The sequence below is a fragment of the Panthera tigris genome, chromosome B1 (genome assembly GCF_018350195.1).
Source record: "Panthera tigris isolate Pti1 chromosome B1, P.tigris_Pti1_mat1.1, whole genome shotgun sequence".
In the NCBI taxonomy this organism is placed as follows: domain Eukaryota; kingdom Metazoa; phylum Chordata; class Mammalia; order Carnivora; family Felidae; genus Panthera; species Panthera tigris.
This window is the reverse complement of record NC_056663.1, coordinates 81,851,707-81,878,170: the sequence shown is the minus strand read 5'-3', so window position 1 is coordinate 81,878,170 and position 26,464 is coordinate 81,851,707. Positions and strand designations below refer to the sequence as shown.

Genomic DNA, 26,464 nt, shown 5'->3' with positions numbered 1-26,464 from the left:
TACCAAGCACTCTCACAGCCAGAGAGCAAAGATGGGAGAGAATATATATACTCTTGTTCTCTTCCCTTGCATCTCTCTTTTCCCAAAGAATCATACTCAGTAAAGCTTCTTTCTGGGAGATGGTATTTTTCTTTCCTTGGAATTTTCTTCCCTCTCAATCTCTGGCCACCTGAAGTCCCAGCATGAATGTACATCTTTGGAGAGGCCTTCTCTGACCCCCTGGTCTTAATTAAATTCCCTCTGATATGCTTTCCCATAATACCCTCTTCTTATATGTTATAACCCTTTTCAAAATTTAATTATGTATTTAATTTAAGGGCTCACTTGTTTCAAGTCTCTTTCCACAACTAGAATACAATAGCCCCAGGCATTGGGTACAAGAAGTGGCTAATTTCTATTGACTGCCACTGGTGTGTTGGAATCCATCCTATACTCTCTCCTTAACTACTTCTGGACAACCTATTAGATAGGAAATGCCCCTGTTTTGAAGGTGATTAAATGGAGACACAGAGAGGCCAAGTAACTTTTCCACACCAGAAAGCTAACAAGTGAAGGAGCCAGGTTCCAAACCCAGGCAATCTAAACCCCTGAGCCCATGCTTGTAAACATAGATGCATAGGAATTTGATGCACAGTGACACGGAAGCAACTGGCTTGCCATATTTACCCCTGATGATTGAGTGGAGTTCTGGGAATCTGAGAGCAAGGGATGTGCAGTAAGCAAAGGTAAATGGTAATGACATTACAGGTGTTGCAGAGAGTGGATGCTTTATAAATACTTCATTTGATTTAGAACCAGGACCCTTTGTCTGCATGGTGAATCTGTGCATTAAAATGGGAATCATTTGTGTGCCATCAGTTTTGTTCAAATTGCTACATATGCTGAACTATAAACATTAGAAAACTCTAGTCTGTCTTTCACTCTTTGGCTCTTCCCTCAGGTTAACTAAGAACACAGTGTCATGAAATTTGAATATCAGAAGTTCCCCAAATTCTGCCTTTTGGCCCCAAATTATAGTATCCCTAGATACATAAAGTTTTCCATAATATTAAGAATTATAAGAAACAGAGCTTCCTTTGCATTGAAAACTGTCCTACTGTGACACTTCCATGGAAAAGGTGAACAGCCATTGTCATCCTTATAATTAATCTTCATGTATTTGAGGCAAGGTATGTGTACTCAGAGTTTTTTCTTTCTGCTTTTTTTAAGTTTATATATTTATTTTGAGAGAGTGAGCATGAGCAAGGGAGGGGCAGAGAGAGAGGGAGAGAGAGAATCCCAAGCAGGCTCTGCATCATCAGGTGCTAAGCCCAATGCGGAGCTTGATCTCATGAACCGTGAGATCATGACCTGAGTCAAAATCAAGAGTTGGATGCTTAATCATGTGAGCCACCCAGGCGCCCCTTTTTCTTTCTGAACTTAAGAAATCCAAGCCCTCCCTTTTATCTTTCTTTATAAATTCCATGGGACACCTGGGTGGCTCAGACAGTTAAGCGTCCCACTTCAGCTCAGGTCATGATCTTGCAGTTTGTGAGTTCGAGCCCCATATCAGGCTCTATGCTGACAGCTCAGTCTGAAGCTTACTTCGGATTCTGTGTCTCCCTCCCTCTCTGCCCCTCCCTGCTCACATTCTGTATCTCTCTCTCAAAAATAAATAATAAAACATTAAAAAAAATTTTAAAGATGCAAGGAATTTGATTTTGCTATTTTATTAATTGCAAGTTTAATTGACATACAAATCCTGTAATACAAACCCTAATAGAAATAATTTTTAAAGTACCATAATTTTTATATGACCTTGAAGTTGCCGTAATATATTGCATAACTTTTCAAGAGAAGTAACATAGAGGAAACCTCATATTTTCTTAAATTTATTAGTGCTCCTTGGTGGTCTAAATGGTTTGGGTTTTCTTTTTTAAAGGTTTCTTTTCAAAGCAATAATCTTACTTAATTGTTTAATGTTTGTTCTCATATAAGTCAATTTGAGTTCTTAGAGTAACAATAGGAAATATATAATGGCAAAGAGCAGTGAAACATGGCTACGAAACTCAAGTATACTAGTGTTATATTTCTATATAATGATGTGAAGATAATGCTTTTAGCTGCATGACCACCATATTAGCCACACATCATAAACAACAAATTTGATAAAAGCAAGAGGTCAAATTCATTAAAAACAATTTTGTACTCTTTGCTGTAGTTAAGCATTTATTTTCAGTATTGTCATTTTCTTCATTGAAAGGACACTGAATCTCTTTTTTCTGACAGGAGAAAAAAGACTTTTCAAACCAAAAAGGTATAGATCAGATGAAACTCTCAAGGAAACATACCTTATAGTTCTAGATTTAATGTTTAAAACAGAATGTCCAGACATTATGCCTCAAATATTTTAGTTTTAAGGATGGTAAGTGAAATCCTACTAGTCTATTTTATTTCATTAGTTTTCTAATTAAAAATTTAGTATTCCTAATAATTCCATAAAAATTTACTTTTATTCTTACAAATATTAGAATTATTAACCTTCATAAGACCCTTATTAATAAACTATGAAAAAATATGTTTCTTTATTATAGACAAAGTCATTCTTTTTTTTTAAATTTACATCCAAGGTATTTAGCATATAGTACAACAATGATTTCAGGAGTAATCCCCTTACCCATTTAGCTCATCCCCCCTCCCACAATCCCTCCAGTAATCCTTTGTTTGTTCTCCATACTTAAGATAGACCAAGTCATTCTAAGAAAGATATTTCCAAGCTGCATGATGATAATAGAAGGACATCTTCTTTTTCCTACTCGTTTAAGTAAAATAAATTTGAGGGGTTTGTAGAAATTACTAACAAGGCTTGCCCAACATTTATCAACTTAATAATTTTTAAAAAATAATATACTTTAAGAATGATCCTGTGGGGGCACCTGGGTGGCTCAGTCAGTGAAGCATCCAACTTCAGCTCAAGTCATGATCTCATAGTTCGTGACTTTGAGCCCCGCATCGGGCTCGTGCTGACAGCTCGGAGCCTGGAGGCTGCTTCAGATTCTGTGTCTCCCTCTCTCTCTGCCCATCCCCTGCTCACACTCTGTCTCTCTCTCTCAAAAGTAAACATTTAAAGAAATTAAAAAAGAAAAAAAAAAGAGTGATCTTATGAAGGAAATTCTTGAGAGAGTAAAAGGTGGAAAAAATGAAATTCCTCAAATATAAATATTTCCTTTATTCTGTAACATCACCTAATTTGGGGGGATATGTATATTTTTGAATGGATGTACATTGTCTCATACATTTTTGAATAATCTTAAATTCTTCCTTAGTTTATAATTAATATCCAAATTTGAATCTAAATTCAGTATCTTTTATTCATATAAAAGTATTATATTACTCAATATTGCTCTGAGGTCATTTTCACAGTTGTTTGTCAATATCAAGAATGCATATTTTTTTTATCATAAATCTTAGAAGGGCATTTGTCGATAGAGTTTATTTTTGGTAGAGAGGAAGGATCATTGTGATCTGTATCGGTATCCTGAGAGAACACTCAAATGTTGGGGTTGATTTGTTTACTAAAGAAATTACTTTAGGGGCGCCTGGGTAGCTCAGTCAGTTGAGTGTCTGTGACTCTTGATTTTGACTCAGGTCGTGATCTCAGGGTCATGTGATCGAACCCCACATTGGGCTCCTGGGCTCCAGGAGAGCCTGCTTGAGATTCTCTCTCCCTTTCCCTCTGTCCCTCCCTGACTGGCACACATGCACAGGCACGCATTCTCTCTCTCTCAAATAGAAAAAAAAAAAAAAAAGAAAGAAAAGAAAATATATTACATCATGGTTAACTTTAGAGTACCTGAACACTATATGTATTTTTTTAACTAAAATAATAATAATAATAATGTTCCTGTGGTGGCCAAGTATGTATATTTCAACTCTAAGATACATTCAGATTACCTCCAGTCTTGCAAATCATTTATAAATAAGCCATTGGGAACAGATACCATCTAAATCTTCTGAAGAGATGTGGAATGATCTTTATCAAAACTATGTGGCGAGCCTGGTGCTAAATAGAAGTATAAATGTGCCTCTCCATGCCTGCAATTTTCTGAAGTCTGAAAGTTCTCTGAATGATATGGAGCAAGACAGTACTTCCTGTGCATATTTTAAATGCACTCCTCACCTGGTGAAAATGTAAGACTACACATGCTGTATTTCAAAATTACATTCCCTTCCAAAATCTTACTATTTTACAGGTCAGTTGAATTTCAGGATGGCTCCGACCTCTCTATTGACTGTAATCGCTATCTTTTATTCAACTAGCATGTTGGAATGTACAAAGTGATTTCACATTCTTTGATTATCTGAGCAACCTTACGAGAAGGCAGAAAGATAATTTACTAAGAAGTTTTCACTTGCTCTGTTAAATAACCAAGTAACCCCTTTGAAAGGATTCTTGAGTGTTCTGCTCTGTTTCTTGGTGGTATGTTAGCTTTTGTGTATGTTTCATTTAAAAACAGGTGAGAAATACCACCTCCCTCATGTTTAAATAATGATTTATTTATTTTAACCCCCCACTTAACTTACAAAAATATTTGGGTACTTAACATTGAGAAGGACAGGTATATTAAAATTTTTAAGCAGGAGAAAAAAGAAAGGAGCACAATAGTAATGGAGAGAAAGAATAAAAGAGGTTTGAAGGAGAATAGAAATATTCTACAATGGCAGTCATGGGCTTACAAAAGCTAATTGTGTTCATCTCATCACATACCCGTCAGTGACATCAAGTTGCCAGTTTGAAATTGGCCATGGTGAGAGTACTTATACCATGGACATATACACAAATCAGGAATTTCTTTTTACAGATAGTCAGTTTATCAGCCCATTGCCCTAAAACCTAAATTAATTTTTGTGTTAAAATAACTGAGATATAACCTTCATTTTATTCCCTCACAAAACTTTGGAAATTTAAGTAGAGCTGTTTAAATAATGCCTCAAGCCATGAACAGAAAATACAATCTATCCATTGTTTGTTCATTTCTTCATTTAGGAAATAGTTGGTGGGGCAATGTAACATAATAGTTCACATTATTTGTCCTCCAATCACAGACAATCTCTGCTTTGCCACTTCTTCTTGTGCATTTTGGACAAGTTACTCAAATCCTCTATGCCTCTGTGTCCTTCTCCAGAAAATAAAGACAATGATAGAATAGTATTAAACTCTAGAGTTGTTATAAAGTTTCTACAAGATAATACTTGCAAATTGCTTAGCATGGTCTCAGGCACATAATAAGAATTCAATACATGTTACCTTCTATAACAGGGCTTCCACTGTAGATGAGATCCTTTGTAATAAACCAGAAATACCAAGATGAGATCCCTGCCTTCAAGAAGCTTACAGTCTAGTGGAGAATTGTTCTGGTTCCTAATTTACATATCTGGCATTTTGCTGTGTCTAACAAGGTAGCTGCCCAATATTTTATCTGTTTACAGTTCGATCTAGAAATGTGTACATTTTCAAATCTAAGGTCTAACAAGTATTAAATCTCTAGGCTGTGATAGCAAAGTTTAGTATAGCTCCACAATTTTTTAAAATTATCATTTGTATTCATTTTTAATTCCCATGAATATTACAGTTTTTGCCAAACTCTTGTTAATTTATTTTCATGCAGCCTAAACACACAGCATAAGAGCTGTGCTTTCTCTAAATGTTTACAACATCTCTATAAATTTTCCTTTTTCTAAAAAGCATTTAGGGCCAGGATTTTGTTTTTGAGAAGAATTTACACTTTTTGTAGTTTTATTATTTTTCTGTTATTTCAAATAGATGCTTCACACAATTTAATTTTATTGAAGTACTTCTTTTTCTTTTAGAGAAGTTGTTTTGGAAAACTGAACTTTGGAATACCACAGATACTATTATCCTTTGACACATATTAAGACAAATGGTCCCTAGTGTTCAAGCCATTCCCTGGCATCATGTTGGATTTCTTGAGCAGCATATCTTACCAGTTCTACAGCAGTTCACGACTGCCAGGACAAAGTAAAAGGTCCAAGTCCATCCACTGTCTAATATGCCATACTGTATCAAATATCATGGTTAAAATAGGTAAAAAGCTTAGGGAGAAATAGAAATATGAAACATCATTCCATCTGACAGATGTAAAGTTTATATAAAATCATGTACATCCATAATAAAATATTATGACCATAATAGTTTTTAAGTATATAATTGAGCATTTTATATGTCTTTCCCTGTAGGTGTGAGACAGCAAAAGAATATTAGTATTTGGACTAAGAAGCAACTGGGAAGCTGGATTTCTAGAAAAGAACCATTTCTAGTATCTTTCCTCTGTGTAGGTCATAACTTAAACCCAGCATGACTGATTTATTTTGTTTATGTTTAAAAAGAGTGGGGAAGAGAATTGTTGAGGAAAGTTAGTGGTCTAGTGGTTTCCATCCAGAATAGCTCCCATTTGTACTTTTTTAGTCTGTTTTTGCATTCGCTTCAGAAGACAAAATGTACCATCCTAAGCATAGATGCAACACGGACCAATTGCTACATAACAGAAATCATACACCTCACAAAACACTTCCTAAAAACTCTGAATTGCTGGGTAACCTCCAGCAGCTCTCCAACTTCGTTTGAAACAGGACAGACTGTTTTCTTTGTCAAGGGAGTGTGGCGGAGATGCGCTTGGGTTCTGCAAGCATTTGAGAATTGTATATAATTTCTTGGAGAACTAGAACAGTGAGTAAATACGATTAAGCAGAAACGAGGCTTCAAAGAGACAAGACAGTGCCTCGAAGAGCATACAGTTATCATGAAACCAAGAGAATAATTGGAATAACTTAAGGACATACCTAAAAGAAAAGCCAAATCTGGGGAAAAAATAGAGGAAATTTTAAAGAAAAGGAGCAAACTAGTACTATAAGTGATAGTTCCTCAGTATGTTCTGGCTAGTTTCATCCCCAGAGAACAATGAAAGTGAGGAAAGCCAAAAGAGTGAATAATAAAATGACACAAGATATTTTATAAAAATGTGAATTTCCAAGTAAGATTTGCATGACTGGAAGACTACCAAATTTTTCCTGACTACTCTCTAACTTCAGATTTTCAATAGAGTTGATCATGATCTCCTTCTCCCCAGCAAGGAGGATGGGCTAAAGAACCTCCCAGATTTTTTTCTGGAGTGTTTTCTGACACCAAATGAGAGAGTTTTTTTCCTCATACTAACCAATCATCCCAACACCAACTGGGTGTCCGACGATTCACTTCAATTCTGATGCTAGCTATCTGGAATTAGCCCAGACAGTACTGATTAAGGGCTGTGTCCCACAAGACTTCCTCCACTTCAGGTACCAGTTGCAAATAGGGTGCCTAGGCTGCCCACATTTCTGCCCAGCCGACTATAAATTCAGAGGTTCCCATTAGCCTCCCCTCAGGCTTAATAACTTACAGAACTAAAAAAATTGCTTTACTTACTATTGCTGGTTTATTATAAAGTCTACAACTCAGGAGAAGCCAGACGGGAGAGATTCATATGGCAACATATGGGGGAGGGAGATGTGGAGCTTCCTGCCACCCTCCCAGCACCTCAATATGTTGACCAACCCAGAGGCTATCTAAACCCTGTTGTTTAAGGTTTTTATGGAGAATTTATTATAGATGACTGATCAAATCATTAGGTGTGATGATTAGATCCTGTGTGGTGGTGTTTGAACTCAATTTCATCTCTCTCCCTTCCCTGGAGGTTGGAGGTTGGGGTGGGGGTTGGGGGTTGGTACGGTTGGGCTGAAGGTTCCAATCTGCTAATCATGTTTTTGGTTCCTCTGGCTACCAGTCCTCATCCTGAAGCTATCTAAGAGCCTGCCAAGAATCCCTTCATTAGCGTAGACTCAGGTAAGGTTGGCAGGGTTTATTGTGAACAACAAGCCACCCCTGCCTACCCTTCCCATAAGCTAACTCAGGGTCCTCAGGGAATTGATTCCTCTTATAAGACCAAGTTAGACTTTTGAAACTACTGAAAAGCAATGCTTCTCATCTTTTCCAGGAGTTATGAAGATATTAACACTTTACAGTATGTTTCAAAACTTATGAACAAAACAAAATAATAGTTTTAGTGAGCTTAAAATCCTCTAGTTAGTAGAAATGGTTTGTCTACATTTTATTTTTACCTTCTTTGCATCCTGTGATTAATACAGCAGTTTTGCTCTTGACTAAGTTCATATATGCCCACATGTTACCAGGAGGTCTTCCCCTTCTCTTCCTCCTCCTCAACTGTGAAAGGTGTTCTCACTTCATTTTGAAGGGTGTTGGTTGTTCTTTCATTATTAACAGCTAAGAGAGAGTGCTTGCTGTGATAAACCTTTCCTTAAGTATCTCTGTGAACTTGTACATGAACTTCATTTGTCTTCTCATTCAGGATGCTCCCAGTAGGGCACGGCCAAGATGAGTCAGGTCATAAGTACTTTAATCCTTTTTCAAAAACTGATTAAAATATCCATGTACTGGGCAGAATAATGGCCCTCCCCAAAAGGTGTCCTTGTCCTAATCCCTAGAATATGTTACTTTACACACAAAAGGGAATGAAGGTTGCAACGGAATTGAATCGCTAAATGGCACATAGGGAAATTATCCTGGATTACCTGGGTGGGCTCAGTGTCATCACAAATTCTTAAAAGTGTAAGAGGGAGTAGAGGATGTCTGCATGGTGCCATAGGAGAAAGATACATCCCTTTAACTGGTTTTTGAAGATGGAGAAAGGAGGAGACAAAGGAATGCCAGATGACTTCTAGAAGCTGGAAAGGAAAAGGAAATGGAGTATCCCCTAGAGGTTCCAGAAGGAAGCACAGCCCTACGGACACATTTATTTTAGCCCAGTGAGACCCATATTGGATTCTAACTTACAGATTTTAAGATCGTACATTTGTGTTGTTTCAAGCCACTAAGTTAGTGGTAATTTTTTTACAGCAGCAATGAAAAGTGAATACTTCTGGTATTGTGTTTGAATGAACAATTCTCAAACTAACCTATTTCTCATTTCTGAGCTGCAAAAGGTTCTAGTCTAAGAGAAGCAAAGGAGAGGCCCATGTTGGTTTCCAAGTTCTCTTGTTCCTTTCCTGGTGTGCACCAACAAAATGTAGACATGTGAATAACAAGTAAAAAGGGAGCTGGGATGATCAGCCTTGTAATAAAAGTATATATTTTGTAGGGAATTAAAAATAGCATCAGTCTGTCCCTATGTTAATTCTCAGAAACTTCTTCATTATTAAGAGAACACGAATTCTACCAGAGGTCCTCATTCATACCTGTGTCATGGGCATAAAATAAATTGGAAGATGGTCTTACTATTTGCAGAAACTCTACCTAATATTCTTCAGGTAATTTAGATATCATAAAACCAAGCTTTTTTCTTTTCCTTCCCAAGTTTTAGAGTGAAGAAACCTCAGATGCTAATATACTAATTAGCCTGTGTGTCCAAAGTTACCCAGAATATGTATTTATTCCCTTTAATACTCGTTTTTTTGGGCCATGCACATTTATAATAGTGTAGCAGTGTTTAACTGTCTCCTTTGCACCCCAAAATCAGCATCACAAAGAAGTATGGTGGGAGTGAAACAGCTAAAAACTTACCTTGTTATCTGACTTTGTTATCTGCTTTCATGTATACTGTAAGCTTCCAAAGGACAGAGATTGGTTCTTATTGGTCGTCTAGTCTTGTCCCTAGTGCCAAGTACAATGCCTAACACATACTAGGTATTCAATGAATATTTGTTGAATGAATGTTAAATACAGACTTTTTTTTTTACAAAGATTATACATAACAAGGCATATCTTGAACTTAGCACTGCATTATTTAGTTTAATTTACACTTCATTGCTTTCTTAATACCATAAGGCCATTCTGTAGGCTACCAAGCTTGAAGCTAGTCACTTGCCAAAGAGTCACTAAGAAAAACTGTGCAGAAGTGAGAAATGGTGCTTCTAGTTCAGTGTTGCCCAGTCTTGTTTCCTAAAATATACAACCCTGAGAAAGGTTAAGGCAAATTTTAAAGATAGAAATCAGAAAAAATTAACTTTAACCACATTGAAAGTATGAAGGGACTGTTTTTCTTAAAAATCAATGAGAGACCATGCCCACCGTTTCTCTTAAAAAAGAAAAAAAGGGGTGCCTGGGTGGCTCAGTCAGTTAAGCATCTGACTTTGGCTCAGGTCATGATCTCGTGGTTTGTGAGTTTGAGCCCCACATTGGGCTCCGCACTGACAGTGCTTGGGATTCTGTGTCCCTCTCTCCCACTCTGCCCCTTCCCCACTTGCGTGCATACACATTTTCTCTCCCAAAATAAACTTTTTTTAAAAAAAAGAAAAGAAAAAATACTTTCTATTATAATCATTTTATCATTACCTTTCTTTTTCCAGTAGATACTTCCCTTTTCTTCAAAGAAGAGGAATATTAGTCAACTGGTTAGAACTTTGATGTGTTCATCAGGGAAGAGTGTCCCAAAACTATAGGACTAGATCTGATCTTGCATTTACATTAAAGTCGTCAATACTCTCTGTTTGGAGTTTTTGTCTCTTTTCTATTGACCCTGTGAAATTGCTCTGAAAGCTGAACGATACCTAGAATGGCAGTTAACTACTCATTTAAAGTCTCTAGGAGAATTTTATGATTTACTCTGAAACGGGTCAATCTCAAGGTTTTCAAGTATACAGGGACGTTATTTTCAAATCATTCACCTACCTGTGCTTGGTGAGGGGCTGTCGCAAAGTCAGTGCAGTTTGAGAAGGCTGAACACAGGGGAAGGAAGTTCCCAATGGTAGCCTAGGATGCTTGGATGAAAAGTTTCCGGCAGTTAATTTTAACAAAACAAAACAAAAAAGGGCATTACAAAAACAGAGGGAACACTAAAGTGTTCTTTATAAATTACTCGGAGCCCATGTCTAGCATTCTAGCAGTGGTGTATGTTCCTGGAAGTGTGCACATAGTGAAATGCGCACATAAAGCATTCGGTATTAATAATGAAGTACAAAGTATGAAGTGAACGTTTCGATAAATCACTGCTTTTCACATGAGTCAGGATAAGCATTTTGGACCTCGGCTAATGTTTTCAAAAGTATAAGGTTAGAAGTCAATGTGTTTTTGAAAGGAATGTCTCCCTAGACCACGACTCTTCCATTTGCCATTCTATTCATTGTTTTTCTCCCTTTTTGGCCAGCTTGGCTGAACTAATCACTAGAGGTTCATTCTCCCCAGATGCTCACTAGAAACAACTTGATAATTTGACATTTCTGGAAGGAGTGCATGATTTTTTTTTATGATTTTTAATTCCATAAAGCGACACATAATTGAGAGGAGAAGATGGGGAGTAGTAAGAAGAGAGTCAGTAAAATGCACACAAGGGCTTCCCCCTGAGCCTGGACAGCTGGTCTGCGGGTCTGCCCTGCCTCCAGACTCCAGGGCTCAGGATCTCAGGCTGGGCAGTTTCCTGGTGAAGACTATCATTGAAGCCTCCCATGTCCGGTGGTGTTTCTGGCCTTTTGGCCTGTAATAGACCCTGCCTCAAAATTAAACCTTTCATGCCCAATCAACATATTTGTCCATATAGATCTTGAAAAATCACCCAGACCTCAAAGATAGGTTTGCATTTGTGAGGAAAATCATGATATGTCGGTAACATACTTTAAACAGAGGATCTAATTCTAAAGGCCAATTCAAGGTAAATGTTGGCCTATCGATACTTTAATCTCCTGACGGTGGTGGTATACACCCCCTCTTCCCAATCTCTGAACATTTAGGAGCCATGTTATGCTACATAGTTTACAAAGCTAATTTTGAGATACACTAGCATAGTTATATAATACATTAAATTTTTTTATCAGTATCGTTAAGAGAGTGAGTATTTCTCTGAAATAACTTAAGAGTAATTAGTCATGTTTCTAAGAGCCAACCAGATCACTACCTGGAAGCTGACTTTAAAATACGAAATCATAGGGGCGCCTGGGTGGCTCGGTCGGTTGGGCTTCCAACTTCGGCTCAGGTCATGATCTTACAGTCCATGAGTTCGAGCCCCGCGTCAGGCTCTGCTGACCGCTCGGAGCCTGGAGCCTGTTTCAGATTCTGTGTCTCCCTCTCTCTCTGCCTCTCCCCTGCTCATGCTCTGTCTCTCTCTGTCTCAAAAATAAATAAAAACATTAAAAAAATTAAAAATAAAAAAAATAAATAAAATACGAAATCATATGTAATATAATAATTAAACAAATGTAAATCCTACATCCTAAAAACTTCAGAATTACTGACTTTTAAAAAAATTGTTTTCTTTTCATTTATTTTCTTGTAATTCAAATGTCTCATTACGTTTCTATATTTGGCACCTTAACAAATGCCAGTGATGCCCCCACATTCATTTATGTGACAGGTGAATCTCTAAAGTGAACAATTACCTTCTGTCACTTGTGGATTTGTTTAAATCTCTTTCCCTATCTCTCTATAGTGCATGAATTCTACACTCCTAATTCCTGAAAAGCAGTGAGTACAGTTCTAAGCCATGTTGCTATCCAACTCAAATTGTATCTCAGATGATTTGATTAAAAACTATAAAAGAACTGCTTTCAGCAAAAGCTCCTTATAGTGGAACGCAAATATTTGTGAAGTGGGTATAAAGTACTTACCCTGCACTTCAGCTTTAAAGTGAAATACATTCGGAAGAGGAATTAATCACAAACTAAATCCCGCCCCTCAGCTTTCTTATACATCCATCAAAGAGATTTAAATGTGCTTTTCTACAATCAATTCTTAGTCATGCATCCCAGCTTTCAGCATCTCATAAGAAGAGATATTTGCTTAATGAAGTTATTTAAAAAAGCGACATCAAATCAATACTAAAATCGCTCTAAGAAAAAAAATCACTCTAAGATCATCTGAAAAATAGAGGCTCATTTTCATTCCTCACAGTCATTAGATCCATCCCCTTCAATGAGATTGTTTTGATTAAAATTAATATTAAGCATATTGTAGCTTACAAATGAAGAGGTTGGCTTTTTTGACATTTCAATTATGCTTTGGTAGTTCTGGAATATTTGCATCCACTTTCTTATTTATACACTCTTAAAAGTGTTTCCACTTTGGATGGCATCTCTCTGAAAGCAGTTTTTCTCTAATCCAAGAGATAAATCAAACAATGGTTATTAAAAGTGAGCTTTTATACCTACAACTTAAAAAAAATTTAATGTTTATTTATTTTTGAGAGACAGAGAGAGAGAGACAGAGCATGAGTGGGGGAGGGGCAGAGAGAGAGGGAAGGACAGAACCCAAGGCAGGCTCCAGTCCCTGAGCTGTCAGTGCAGAGCTGGACGCGGGGCTCGAACCCACAAACCACTAGATCGTGACCTGAGCTGAGGTCGGACACTCAGCCCGCTGAGCCATCCACTACCCCCCGCCCCATGCCCACAACTTTAAATTCTTCAGTCCATGTAGAATCCCACCACACACAGCTCTGTGCTTCGGTAGTAACACATGGTCTTCTGGGGGAGAAGAGCAAAAGAGTGCTTCCATTACCAAGCATAAACTTGTGAAGAAGTCGTAGTGTTCGAGACTTATTTCCCTCCTGTAAGATTTCCAAGGGGTAACTTCTAGCTGTTTGTCTCAGGAGACGAGACGGGTAATGAAGTAGCGGGGGTAAGGTGATGTCCTAGCAGTTGCTTCATTTCAGTTTCTGTGTCGTATTCTTCACCAGTTTGGATAATGCCTCAGACTACAGAGAAAGCCCTCACTGGCTTACTAGAATTTGAACTTTTAAGTCTCTGATCTAGATAATTTCAGATACTATAATTTCATTATAGAAATTCCGGGACTACTTGTGGGATAAAGCAAATGCTAAGACCATATTGAGTTTCATCAAGCTGAATTAGCAGGCAAATAAAGATAAAATGCCTTTCTATTTAAGAACATAATGATGTTTTAATTGTTACAGCATTTGGCATGCCTAATGTATACAATCCTTGACATTCATGTAATAACAAAGAAAGTTGTTTGGGATCTTTTTTTTTTTATTTCCTAGTGTCCCCTTTCCCCTCTAGCATTTCTCCCACCCCCGTCCCAGCCCTGGTGTTTAGCTCCCCTCCCGTTTCTCCATCCTTCTGTAAAGAAAAGCTCGATGCTGTGAAAGGATACGTGTAAAAATACCTCCTTCCTCTGTAGATAGGCCAAGGCTGCTTATTACCTAGTTATGATGAACAGACCACCATCGTTGTGACAAGTGATGTAGATGCCTCCAGGGTAAAACAAAGGTTTACATATTACACAAGCAATTTAACTGTTTTCTAAACATATTGCCAAGACAGTGGGAGTTGGCAGCCCACACTGTGTTTTAGGTTTGGGAGACTTGGATTAGAAGTGACTGCTGATTATGAACCTTTTTATTTGTCTTCTATGAGCTACAAGCAACCTAGTAACCCAGCAAAGAATCACAACAGTTAAACTTGTCCTCCTAGCTTCCCAAGATTGCATACACAAATCACCGGACAAAAGTGGTGTAAGGGTCTTGTGCATAGAGAGCCACACAAGACAACTGTCTTGTTCTAACCCTTAAAGAGTTCCGCAGAGTGAAATGTTTCATGATCTTTTTTTGTGCAGTGGGCAAGGAAGAAAAGAGTTTGGGCAAAGATTATCCAGAAGAAAAGAAAGAGACTCTTTTGGGGTTCCAGTTGAAACACAATAAAGAACATAATTAACTTCACAATTCTTTGTGTTTTTCATTTGACTGCAGGGAGGAGATGAAAGAGGTCTGCTAAGCCTCGCATTCCATCCCAATTACAAGAAAAATGGAAAGCTGTATGTGTCTTATACCACCAACCAAGAACGGTGGGCTATCGGGCCTCATGACCACATTCTTCGAGTTGTGGAATACACAGTATCCAGGTATCACTCACTACAATGCACTGAGGCATAAATATTTTTCAATCTTATCTTCTCATTATCTCTTCCTAATTATTTTAGAAACAAAGGTGACCATAATTAAACCACAATCTTCACCTTGCTGAAAGCCCCCTATGTGCCCTTAAGGAGAATTGAGAAAAATGATAGCTTTGGCACTTTTCCTCTCTTATCTTTCAGCTTAGGTGCTACTTCTGAAACTTAGAAAATAACGTAATTTTTCAGTAGTTTTTATTAGTTCCATTTCAAGCATGTTTCCTTATTTACATGCCAAGTGTTTGCTCCCCTAATTTGTGTACCATTTTTACCTTCTAGTGGATTCACCTAAACACCTTTAACAATCATGGTATTGTTTCCTCCCCCCAATGTAGAAAAAATCCCCATCAAGTTGATTTGAGAACAGCCAGAGTATTTCTTGAAGTGGCAGAACTCCACAGAAAGCATCTAGGAGGGCAACTGCTCTTTGGCCCTGAGGGCTTTTTGTACATCATTCTCGGTGATGGGATGATCACACTGGATGATATGGAAGAAATGGATGGGTTAAGGTAAAAAAGAAAACAAAACCAAAAACGTTCCCCTTGATGTTCAAATGTCTTAAGTGTCAGCCGGGGAAAAAGGGTCAGAGCAGTGAGTTTAAGAGCTGTCTTTGGGAAAAAAAAAAAAAAAAAAAGAACCGTCTTTGAATTATGTCTCCTTGGTTAAACATTTAACTTTTCTTATGGGTGTTTGCATTTGTAAAATGAAGAAAAATTCAGTAATATGCTGATGATATTTTTGGAAGTCGCTATACCCAGATGCTCTAGAATGCATCAGTGCTGCGTGGTTTGCACAATACACAGGCTGGATGCACAAGGTCCAGTGGCGCTTCTGGGGGCGCAGAAACTCCAGGGATTGGCAAAAACTAAGGAACAGCTGCAAAATGTAGCACGCTACTGATGCTGCAGTCCTCGGCCACTACTCAGCTGTGTCAAGGTGCTGCCGTTTCTGTGAAACCAAACTGCCCCGGTTTCCTTTCCCCACGATATGGAATTCATAACTTTAAAAATTTTGTCTCAAATGGGGGAATGATTCTTTGACTGTGGAGCGACCTTCCCACATTTAGGTTAGGTAAACTATGTAACAAAAGCAGAAAACACTGACCCTCTCTGTCCAATTTCTCAGTGATTTCACAGGGTCGGTGCTGCGGCTGGACGTGGACACAGATATGTGCAACGTGCCTTATTCCATCCCCAGAAGTAATCCGCACTTCAACAGCACCAACCAGCCCCCGGAAGTGTTTGCGCACGGCCTGCATGATCCAGGCAGGTGAGAACACGACCTGCCCCCCTCCCCCACCACCCCGCACCTGCTATAAACCCAAGCCCGGCCGGGATTCAGGAACTGGAAAAAGAATGAGGGGGGCGGGGGGGGGCAGGCACTGAGCAGCCACGGGTGGTGTCCAAGGTTGCACCTGTAAAATCACACCAGCTCATTATCTCAGCACTCTTTCTTCTATTAATGTGTGAAGCAGATTGAGACGGCAGATTAGACATTAGGAAGAGAACAAATTCATGGAGGAAAAGTGCCTTAAAGTTCTAGAGTGTTGTTTTTAAACACTATTGGACTAGTGTAATGATTAAGAGTTCCGTTTTTCAGATTTAGATGATAAACTTTTTAATTTTTCTCCTTAAACCCCTCTAAATGAAATTTTCCATACGCACCGAATGGAGGTGGTAACAGCTTTTGAGGATGCTGTCATGATTAAATGAAAATCTAGAAAAAAAGCAAAGTAGAGTGCCCGACACACCTGATAGGTTTTAAATAAATTGTGTTTCTTATTACAGCTTCACTTAAATATGATGATGCAGTATGAGTTTGTAAGGAGTTGAGCTCAATGTTCACATTTTTCCACCTGAAAAAAAAATTATAAGTAGTAAAGGAATTCATACTGACCGTTTACTACAATGAACTATAAAGAAAGGAACACTGAGATGTATGTAGAGTGAGAAATTTGGGGTACACTTAAAAAATGCTATGGAGTATAATATAGCAATTCTGTGATGAAAGCTTCATCCAATCTGTGGTCTCTTATTCATACTATGGGATATTTGGCCACATTCATTCATTTACTAGCTAAGTTATTATTGCTATTTAATGTTTATTGAGTGTTCACTATGTGCAAGGTGAGTATTTCTCGAACTTTTTATTTTTATAATCCCTCATGCCCTTCATCTCCCCTCCATCAAAGTCCAAGTCTACAGTTCATTTCCTTTTTGGCATCTCAGCAGATCTTAAAATCTGTGCGACAGGGAGTACTTACGGTGGGTTCAGGATGTGGAGGAAACTGTCACATTCCATTCCTATAGCTCAGAACTCGCAGATACCACCGCAAAGCAGCACTTTGAAGTTGAGCAGCCTGAGTCACCACAATCCCACTGGAGCTTTCGTGCAACCTTCCAGGGGTCCTGGACCCTCAGTGCAAAAACACAGGATGAGGCACTTTACAGACCTTGCATATGGCAGGATGCCTATGCTGTAGAGTCTTACCTCCTCCGGCAGCAGAGAGCTTAAGGGAAATTGCACCTCTCTTCAAGAGTATTTCAAGCGGAGAAAGACTTAATAAAGCAGAAAAGAAAGTAAAACAATTCTTGGCTAAAAGTAAAGCTGACTTGTGTTAAGTACCTTGGTGCAGAGTGCTGAACTCAGTATCTTACGCACATTATCTCATTTGTGACATTCAGCAGTACTCTGAGGTCCTGCTGACATTAGATACCGCTCTTTTTCTTTCTTTTTTTTTTAAAGACTTCAGTTTTAAAGACGGCAACATTGGGCAGAAGGTACAGAGATTTCCCACATGTCCGCTGCCCCCACACATGCCCAGCCCCCCCATTAGCAACATCCCAACCAGAGTATTCCATGTGTTACAATGGATGAACCTACATGGACACATCATTATCACCCAAAGCCCAAACTTTACATTAGGGTTCACTGGGGATTGTATGTTCTGTGGACTTGGACAGATGTATAAGGACCAGTACCCATGTGTACCCACCTCTTTTTTTTTTTTTTTTTCTGAAAAGAAACTAAAGGTTAGAAAGGTCAAGTGGTTCCCAGTGGACATAGTATTCAGACAGAAGTAGGCCTGATGGCATCCGGCCTACCTATCCACCTTTGGGAGACCTGGCCTTTTCTTCCAGATTTGTTCTTTTCTTGATAGAAAGTGGTCAAACCTTCTTTTGTCATAGTTCCTCCATCTTAAAAAGAAAGGCAAGATGGGAAAATGTTCTCCCTATCCATGGATTTAGTTCCACCTTAAGTCACATCACGTCTGTGTCATGTTCCCTGCCAGGCATTGTACTCTGTGAATCGTTGAATTAAAGACAATAAAGGGACTGTTGCCACGGAACAACTAACTCATCTTTGGCAGGTCAGGCTTAGAGTTTCCCTATTATGAATGGGATCATTTGGATGCAACAGTTTTTATTTTGTGGCTGTTCTTGTTGTTGAGATGATTGCTGTGTGTGACTCTTAATATGTCTTAAGCCCCAGAACCTACTCCCGGGTTGTTTTGTTTTCTAGTTTATTTAGTAGCCCCAAAGATTCGGTTTGGTTGTTAAGTCATTAATGTATTTTGTTGACCTAAAGGAGTGATTCCCAATGGGATTATTTTGCCCCCAGAGAATATTTGGCAATGCCTAGAAACATTTTTGGTTTTCACAACTCTGGAGGAGGGGTTCATGCCACTGACATGCTGCTAAACGTTGTACATGCTCAGTACAGAACCTCTTCCTTCCAGTTTCCCGCTCAAAGAATGATCTGACTCAAAATGTCAAGAATGTCAAAGTTGAGAAACCTGAAAACAAAGCAACACTGTTTTCCACATTTGTGAGAACTTCAGAAGTAATTATATTATACAGCTTCATTCTTCTCGCAACCCAAACTCCACATGCCCAGTCCCTCATTGACTTAAACATTCAACAAATATTGAGCCCCTTTGATATTCCTGGGTTTGAATTCGGTAACAGAAACACAGTGATAAAGAAGTTGGAAGGGGTCCCTGCGCTAATGGAGTTGACAGTTGGTGGCTTAAGTCATAGAAATATTCTAACCCCAGATTGGGGGTGACGTGAAGACACAGTCAATATAACATAAAAGACTTCAGTGGTTGTGGGGACCAGCTTTATTTTATACCTTACATTGTAGTGCACGCTTTGCAGCTTGAGCTTTAGAATATAGCCATTCCATGTAAAAACACAAAACAAAGACCAAAACGAAGTCTGTTTTGTGTATTGCAGATGTGAGTTGCTGCTGCTGAAGGTTCTCCTAACTTCCCAGCATATTATATATGCGATAGTCCTTAATAACAGCACCAACAAATGTTTCAAGTCAGTGTGTATGTTCATACTAGCGAGAGATACCAAGGAATATTAGGAAATATTCTCCAGAGATCATTTAGCTTCAGCAGAGTGAACAAACAAATCAGGATGTTTCTGCTGAGGATCCAAAGGAAATAGCCCATAGGGTCCTTGCCAGCCCACCAAGGGGTTCCTCTGTCAGGAATCTCCAGTCTCAGTTTAGAAAATACCCTGATAGGAATTCATGGATGTCTCCTTTTTGTTATGCAGATGTGCTGTGGATCGACATCCCACTGATATAAACATCAATTTAACAATACTTTGTTCAGACTCCAATGGAAAGAACAGATCATCAGCCAGAATCCTACAGATAATAAAGGGGAAAGACTATGGTAAGTAGAACATAATTTGTTGATTTGGCTTTAATTCGGGCTTTGTTTTACTTTAGCATATGCATTGAAGAGAAAAGGATTTCTACAAAATGAGCTTTTGGGAAGGCATAAACACACTGACCCAACAGTGGTAAGCGAGTAAATTGCACACGTTTTTAAAGGTCCAGTGACTCTTATGAGCCCCAGGAATTCCATTTGGGTAATTATCTTTCCAATGGATTAAACTGTGCTCTGTAGGTGCAAAAAATTTAATGGACCTTCAAAAATTAGCTGTTTATATTTTGCTCCTCTGAGAGTCAAGATGAGTAACTTCTAATATAAGGCAGAACTTGTCATAACATCTTATATACAGTGGAAAAAAACAAGTTAAAGGTAAGAAATTCCTCAATCCCCAATATTCTAGTCTCAACAATTAGAAAAATTGTGTTTCAAATAGTAATGTAATTTCTTTAAGATACCCATTGTAGAGAAAACAAAGTAATTGACATGTAAAAACATGTTATTTACCCACGTCATGAAAATGGAATGTTTAGACATTACTTTTACTAACATGATTACTAGAATGTTTTAGAGATACATATACAAAATAAAGTTGGATTATAATGAAGTCCAAAAATCTTAATATTTTTCAGTGTTTTATTATTTACTCTTTTTGGGGGAAGCAATATATCAAAATTATTATGATTCAGGGAACACAGTAGATTAAGATTATTAAATTGATTGCTTCTTCTATTTACTCATTCAATACAGATATTTATTTAGCACCAGGAATGAAGCAGCTGTGTTAGTTCATGCGGTATTCAGTTATTTTACTTTATTTTTTTTTTCAGGTATTCGTGTGTGCGCGCACACACATCTTATAAAAGCCAAACCAAAGAATAATGTGGTTTGGGAAAAAAATCTCATGAGTCACTAGTTTGATGGAATTTTGGCTATATTTGTAGATTAAACTCTAAATTCTCTAATCACATTAATTGGGCCTCAGCTGAAACTGGCTACAATATTGATAGCCTTATATTTATGTTTTCAAAACACATCCACAGAATCCCCTCACAATGTATACGTATATCAAATCACCACAATGTATACTTTAAATATTTTATAATTTTATTTGTTATCTTTACTTCAGTAAAGCAGAAAACAGAAACGAGAACAAAATAACCACGTGTCAGTACTGACTACCTGCCAGCCCCTGTAGTAACATTATAAATTTGATTCATTTCATTCACGGAACAACTCCGCGTGATAGGCACTATTATTGGCCACATTGTACAGATGGGGAAACTGAGACACAAAAAGGTTAATTATCATACGACGTAAGTGGCAGGGCCTGGATTTAAACCCAAGCTGACTGACTCCAGAGTTCATGACCTGGAAGTTATGCTTCCTTGCAGTGCACTAGTTAAAACTTAATCTTTCCTACTTTTTATAATATATTCACCCTAATTACATGGGAAGGGACAATTACTTTAAAATTACTGTCTCTCCACCAAAGTTTTTGCCTAAAATACTGCCTGTTGATAGTGACTTATTTGACATTAAGCACATAAGTAGCAATTTTCAGATTAATTTGCAACTGGCTTTAGATCTTTTCCATTGCAATTAGTGTACATGTATTCAAGTATATAATGGCACACATGGAAAGATTGAGATATGTGACTATACACATGTAATTTTAAAAAGAATGGCTGCAATAGACTTTGTTAACCATACAACTCTATAAACAAAACTCTTAAAATAGTTTAAACGAAGATATTACTTGAGTGATAATGTTTTTAAATATACAAATGCGGTTTTAAGGACCTTTTATTTCCGTTAAAATATGAACTCTCCAACATTTTATATAACTTGACAGAAGTCTGGATTAATTTACTACATATATGCAGAAGCATTTCTACAAAAAAAATCAACACAAAAAAATTATAATTTTTTACAAGTCTTTGGTTCTTAAGTAAATAACCATGATTTCCACAATATCCAGATTCTAATGTCACTGAAAATTTGGTATGTGTGACAATTATAACAGCAAAGCATTCACAGAGCATTCCCGTTTCAGTACGATGCACATGGAGAGTCTTAATATTTGATATGGTTTAAGCAACGGGAATTATTTCTACTAAATATCTACAACAAGGGTTCTGCCTGTGTACTGTGGAACATACTTCAAATGTAAAATGAATGACCATAATAGTATTACTTGGCCTACATTACTTTTATTTCATAAAAAATATGTTTCATTTGATCTAATGTTACATTGATTTCTTTCCAGAAAGTGAGCCATCACTTTTAGAATTCAAGCCATTCAGTAATGGTCCTTTGGTGGGTGGATTTGTTTACCGAGGATGCCAGTCTGAAAGACTGTATGGAAGCTATGTGTTTGGAGACCGGAATGGGTAGGTTTCTTGGTACCATAATTTCATGTATCAAATGACATATCCATCAATTAGTGGGCAAACTGCCATAAAATATTCAAATGATTGTCTCCCTTTGGGGGTCAGGTCAGGTACACACATAAAGACTATTATTTTCTTTTAGTTCATTATCTATGGTGGTTTTGTTAAAGAACTTCCTAAGAGATGCTTTTTAAACAAATTTGATTAAATTCATAATATAATTTTTAAGAGCAGAGAGGTCTTCATATGGACTTTGCATATGATATAGGCTTTTCCCTTCATCCTTAACATAAATTTACCATGATAATGAGTTACTTGAAAACTATTGTTATACACAAGTTGTACAAGTATTTTCCAAATTATTTGGAAATTGGGAGGCTAAGAATTTTTGTTTTTGCCATACTTTTTAGGACTTTTAACAATAGAACTCAGTTTGTCTTTATTGGTAAGAATACTACAAAGTTACATTTTAGCCTAATTTTTAGAGGTCACGTTGTGGATAATTAGAAGGAACTCTGTGATGAAACCCAAATTAAGAACCTTGTTTCCCGAGTCACTGGCATTCAGGCATATGGCAGAGCTGATATGCTTGGTCACTAAAAGGAACTAGAAAAGTGTACTGACCCCATGATCTTCCCCCTGTCCCTCTCTCTGATTAATAGCACAGCATGGAGTCTAGTCCTGGAGAGGAAGTATCATTCTCTGGATGAAGGGGAGGGCTTTTCTCATACTCAGGTACTTTTAGTGCCCCCCTCCAAACAAAATATTATCTTTAAGTACTTTCTCCCTACATGAGAATTTCAGAGTATTTGCACACATTATGGGCTATATTACTTTTCCTTTTAGAAGCCAGGTTCATGGCACAACAATTATTTATTGTGAGCTTTATTCTAAGCCTTTTATTTATTTATTTTTTTAAGCAAACGCCTATTTTCACTGTAAGTTTACGGTATGTTTTTGTTGTAGGAATTTCTTAACCCTCCAGCAAAGTCCCGTGAGCAAGCAATGGCAAGAAAAACCACTCTGTCTCGGCAACAGTGGTTCCTGTAGAGGTTACTTTTCAGGTCACATCTTGGGATTTGGAGAAGATGAATTAGGTATTGTACAAACCATTTCTATTAAGTTGCTTTCTCACTCCCTTGCCCAAGAGGCTTTGTTTTAATAAGAATAACAATCTTGTCCTCCATTTGCTGACAATGGTAACCTGCAGCAAAGATGACCCACTGTGGAGGTTAGAGATGGCCCAGTCACGTGTTCTTTCCCAATGAGCTTTCCCTGGGCATCTTTTAGTCTTATCTCCACGCCAGAAATATAAAAGTAACAAAGCAGGAAAATGGAAGGCAAGAACAAAAGAGAATTTTTGAGTCCTAAAGAGAGAAAATCTTAAATATCTACTTAAACTTTAGGTAAAGCTGTGTCATTTGTTTCTATTCTCTATCTGAAAGCCTTTCCATATCTCTTGGAACAAATTTTTAAAAAATTGTTGCAATCTGAGTCTCACCTTATCCTCTATTTCTGATTTTTTTTAATACATTGGGACATGCAATTTGTGTAAGATAAGCTGAAGTTTTAGATCTGCTTTCCAACAGAATAAAAATGATCTTCTGAATGACGATCTATGGGACAACACATAATATGTTTGTTCATATGTTATCAAAATGTATGTAACTTACAAGCAAATAGAAGTTGAAATTGGAATGCGATCAAAGAGAAAAAATGCTACTAATTTTAAATCATAGAGATAAACATAGCTTTCATAATGACACTGTTTAAATATCAGCACCCAAACAAACCATGGCTACTATGCTCCCCCAGGCTGAGAGATGAATTTTAGGTGTTAAGAAAGAAGAGTTGTGTTTCCCATCTGAATCCGAATATTTTCTCTAGAGGTCCAGCTTTGGTTTTATTACATCAAATGGGGAATTCATAAGTAAATAGTTTTATGCCATTCACTTAGTTTAACAAGGGACTTAACATGGATTTCAGAGCCACAGGAATACAATGATTTAAAGAAGAGAAGTCCAATCTGTTCTTTTCTTGTTCCAACATTGAAAACATTTACAATTAATTTTCCCTTGGTATCTCCTAGCCCACTCAGAAAAACCAAAGAGATACCCTTCTCCACTGAAATACTCTGTAATGTAATTTAAATTTCATTGGCAAACCCTGGTTTTAAAATATAAATGAGGATTAAATTGTTTGTGGCAGAGTTAGAAATGAATATTTAGATGTTGTGACTGAATCATTCTGAGTTCCCCAGACCTTACTGCAAATGACTCACCATCAATCATCCTGTTAGTGTCACCACCATTGGTCAAAATATGCAAACATCTATCTGCACTTAATACTATGTTGGGAGTAGACCTAACAAATGAAACATATACAATCCCTACTGTCAAAAGCTACAGCATCGTGTATACTTTATAATTAAAATTAAACTGGCTTTCACTGAATTACCCCTTAATGTGATACTCTTTGGCTTTGATTAAGAGCCCTGTGGGGGTGCCTGGCTGGCTCAGTTGGGGAAGCATCCAACTCTTGATCTCGGAGGCATGAGTTCAAGTTTCACGTTGGGTGTAGAGATTACTTAAGAGGGCACCTGGCTGGCAAAGCCTGAGGAGCATCCAACTCTTGATCTCAGGGTTGTGGGTTCAAACCCCATGTTGGGTGCACACATATGTATGTGTGTGTGTGTGTGTATATATATATATATATATATATATATATATAAAGAGAGAGAGAGAGAGGGACATATCTGTCTATATATAGTGTCAACTGGTAAATGCTTTGGAGAAAAGTCCCATTGTGAAGAGGGTTGGGAGCAGTGCAATTTTAAATAGTGCAGTCAGAAAAGATGATATTTATGTACAGACTTGAAGGGGGAAAGAAAAGCCAACCTAGTGGAGATCTAGTGAAGGACAGGAGGCTGGGACAACTTGGGACAGATGCTGTGACAGGTAGAGCCTGGAACAGAAGCTGAGATAGGAACTGAGTCAGGAGCCTGACGAAGAGCCTGAAACTGGGGGGGGGGGGGGGGGGGGGCCTCCTTAGACAGGAGCCTGGCACAGGGGCTGCCTCATGTGTACAAAGCCAGGAGGCCACTGTGGCTAGGAAGGAGTGAACAAGAGGGTGAAGCATAGCACATGAGGTCAGAGCAATAAGGGGAGGCATCATAGGCCACTGCCAGGACTTACTTTTGCTCTGAGAGAGATTAGAAGCCATTGGAAGTACTGAAACAAAGGAACGTGATCCAACTTAAACAATGTAACTTGCTTTAAGGATCTTCTGTGGATGGTATGTTGAAATTAAACATAGAAGAACAAGGGAGAAGCAGGGAGATCAGTTAGGAGGCTCCTGCCCTAATCCAGGACACACTGGTATCTGCTTGTTCTGGAAATAGTAGTAGGATGTGGAGACAAGTGACTGAATTCTGGATGCACTGTGAAAGTAGACTTGTGAGACTCTCATAATCTTTTTTTTAATGTTTATTTTTGAGAGAAAGAGAGAGAGAGAGAGAGAGTGGGGGAAGGGCAGAGAGAGAGAGAGAGACAGACAGACAGAATCTGAAACAGGCTCCAGGCTCTAAGCTGTCAGCACAGAGCCTGATACGGGGTTCGGACCCACCTATTGTGAGATCATGACCTGAGCCGAAGTCGGATGCTTAACCGACTGAGCCACCCACGTGCCCCAGAGACTCTCATAATCTTTAGGCAAGTGATTTTCTTGAGGCTGTGAGGAGATACATAGAGAGATACAGATACATGACATATACATGCGCATGCACATACACACATATACGTACACATACATATATACATATGTACATACATACGTATACATATGTACAAATAGATACAAAAATAAATATAAAATGTCCATTTATTGGGACATCTGGGTGCCTTAGTTGGTTAAGCCCCCAACTTCGACTCAGGTCATGATCTCATGGTCTGTGGATGTGAGCCCCACGTTAGGCTCTGTGCTGACAGCTCAGAGCCTAGAGCCTGCTTCAGATTCTGTGTCTCCCTCTCTCTCTGCCCCTCCCCTGTTCACACTCTGTCTCACTCTCTTTTTCTCAAAAATAAATAAACATTAAACAAATTGAATAAATAAATAAAACAAAATATCCATTTATTTATATGAAATAATCTGCTTCGACAATAGGAAGTAAGGCTTTATAATACTGTAAATTAACTAACTGTATTTCACTTTTCACAGGTGAAGTTTACATTCTATCAAGTAGTAAAAGTATGACCCAGACTCACAATGGAAAACTCTACAAAATTGTAGATCCCAAAAGGTGAGATCTCTTTATATTCCTTGAAGTCAAGCAGTTTGTCCAAGTTGTTTTAGTGTCTTCACATTGAGGACGATGAATTGCAATTAGCAATCAACAAAGATGAACACTTCTGCCTTGTCCATATGCCAAGTGCTATC

The 26,464-nt window shown here is 38.0% G+C and overlaps 1 protein-coding gene across 1 annotated transcript in view; it reads left to right on the top strand.

The window, feature by feature from the left end:
- Positions 1–26,464, top strand: part of LOC102958115 (hedgehog interacting protein) — an 89,190-nt gene that overhangs the window by 43,004 nt on the left and 19,722 nt on the right. The window contains exons 5-11 of the mRNA XM_007091773.3: positions 14,745–14,896; positions 15,283–15,456; positions 16,073–16,216; positions 19,516–19,637; positions 21,907–22,030; positions 22,997–23,127; positions 26,246–26,327. Of these exons, the coding sequence (XP_007091835.1) occupies positions 14,745–14,896; positions 15,283–15,456; positions 16,073–16,216; positions 19,516–19,637; positions 21,907–22,030; positions 22,997–23,127; positions 26,246–26,327 (929 nt within the window). The remainder of the gene's footprint in view (positions 1–14,744; positions 14,897–15,282; positions 15,457–16,072; positions 16,217–19,515; positions 19,638–21,906; positions 22,031–22,996; positions 23,128–26,245; positions 26,328–26,464) is intronic.